This window comes from Mizuhopecten yessoensis, unplaced genomic scaffold (genome assembly GCF_002113885.1).
Source record: "Mizuhopecten yessoensis strain PY_sf001 unplaced genomic scaffold, ASM211388v2 hete_36078096, whole genome shotgun sequence".
Classification (NCBI taxonomy): Eukaryota; Metazoa; Mollusca; class Bivalvia; order Pectinida; family Pectinidae; genus Mizuhopecten; species Mizuhopecten yessoensis.
Window position 1 is genome coordinate 1 of NW_018483523.1, and position 2,374 is coordinate 2,374.

Genomic DNA, 2,374 nt, shown 5'->3' on the forward strand with positions numbered 1-2,374 from the left:
GGTAATTCTCTAGTAAAACCTTCTCAAGAATTGATGCTTGAGAAAGAGAAAGTAAATAAGGACAGTGTGATGTACCATGTGATGTTAATTCACATGGGAAATTATCTCCCATAATATAAATCATAGCCAGGAAGTTATTGTAGATGTAATACATACTATTTATATACTGGTTATTATCCTTGAAATTGGTCCAACTCTGGTAAAATTTGGAATCTTTATGTAGAACCATCCCAGTGTCCTCTCTGTAAAACAAGTACAGTAATTATATCGGAGGAGTTTATAGATATCAAATAACTAACAAAACTACATGCAGTGCGAATCACAATACATTCCTCACTAATGCTAACTAATCCACATGATTACTTATTAGGAAGGACTATTTTTTTCTGGTTATGTAAAAAACATGCAAATATCTTTAATAGACACAACATTACCAGATTTAGTTTTGGTCATTTTATATAAATTCATCTTTTCAGTCACACGATTTAGTTGTTATTTATTCAATTTTGCTAAAAAACAATTAATGCATTTTCATTTGTATAGCACCATTATTTGATCAATCAGAAAATGAACATTTCAAAAAAGGCACCAGTCAGAATTGTTTTTGAAGATATCATCTACTATCTAAAGAGTGCAGGACAATGCATGTTATTATGTAATCAAATGACAGTAAAGTATTGTTGAGAATGTCAAAGAAATTTGTCGCACTCCCAGACTATACTTATGAATTGATAAAATTAAAAATCCAACAGAAAAGAAAAATGTTCAAGAACAATTGACATTGATACTACTGTAACTGTCCATTATAGAAGCAGATGAATAACATTCAGACTTCATATCATCACTTGGTATTCAGACAAGTTAGAACTTTGTCAGGAAAGTGTGATTTGATCATGTGAGAAACAACGTCTTACTCATTAGGTGCTACTTCCTCTTTCCTCTTGAAGTTAACAGAATCTTCAGATCGCATTCGAAGCACCTCTGAAAAAGCAAATCAAATCATTCTTAATACAAACTGGTAGAACATGTACTGAAAAATGTATTATTGTGATATTACGACAAGGGCTTGAAGGGGAAGAATTTTAGTAAATATTAGTTTTCACAGAGCTAAAAGTGTTGGTATGTCTATACATACACAATGTCAGTTATGAGTATTTTGGTCGAGACCATCTGTATTCAGTTCAGGATCTGATCATTGCTTTTCTTGTAACATTCTAAGGCTGTAGGAACATTATATAACTCACAGGTCTACTTCATATACACACTATTTATGTACAAAGGTGCAAATCCCATCCAATACTTTGTATAATGACAAGTATACACACAGTCTGTGTGTACAGTCCAACTGATTCTATGTAGGACATTCACAGTGTGTGTACTAACCTGTAAAGCCTGGTAAAGCCTACCTGGTTTCTTGTAGCACTGTGCTCTTGTTGTATCTATGTCTTTCAGTTCATTTTTCACAGCCTGCATCAGATCAGACAAATACATTGTATCAGCATTATGAATTTGATATTCAATGTAAACATTTGATATTCAATTTAACAGACATCATTTCTATTTTCGAATACATTTATATAAAATGCATTGATTTGCATGACATTTTGCTGGCAAGTTGAAACTCTAAATTTTTGCAATGCTTTTAAACTTTATGACCCAAATTTAAATCACTATATTGTCATTTCTATATTATTCATATCAACCTCTTGCTATATCTTTGCCTCATTCATATGAATCTCAAAATTTGTTAAGTATATATAATTCTATTCTGGTTGGATCATAATTAAGACAAGGTTGGTGACTTGTGATATTAATCTGGTTTATGACGTCATTTCAACTGTACCATCACAATACTCTCTGCCAAATGCAGTATTTTCACCGACAATTTTCATAAATTCTTTCTTTTTTTAATGATTTTAACACTATTTAGCATCTTCTAATATAACAATTATGGACTTTTGTTGAGGTGAATATGTGGTTGTGTAGACCTGAAAAGGTTGACCTTGACTTCGTCTCAGTCAATATCAACTTTCTCAGGTTCATATAACCATATATTTACCTCAACTAAAGTCCATAACTGATAAATTTGATGCAGTACATGTTTTGTTAAATTACTTTTGAACCGAAATTCCTTTTACTTACTTCTGATATAGTTTGTATAGGTTTTGACTGTCCTAATTGTTGACCTCCCTTTGTCACGCCCTTTGACAAGGTATCTGCCAAGTTACCAGCAGACTTCAGCGTTTCCTTTGTGAATTCCTTCCCCTTTTTAGCCATTTCATGTTCAGACAATTCATTGAAGGTCTACAACAACAAAACATAATACATAGTTGTTACCCTCAGATTCCCGGATACTGTAGTACAAACAATAAAC

The 2,374-nt window shown here is 32.2% G+C and overlaps 1 protein-coding gene across 1 annotated transcript; it reads right to left on the bottom strand.

The window, feature by feature from the left end:
• Positions 1-156: 156 nt before the first annotated feature.
• Positions 157-2,304, bottom strand: LOC110444270 (mitochondrial import inner membrane translocase subunit TIM44-like; the record flags this gene model as incomplete). The annotated part of the gene is made up of 4 exons (XM_021488660.1): positions 157-242; positions 915-981; positions 1,407-1,467; positions 2,143-2,304. Coding segments are annotated over 4 exons (376 nt in total), but the record flags the coding sequence as incomplete, so codon positions are not given.
• Positions 2,305-2,374: the final 70 nt, after the last annotated feature.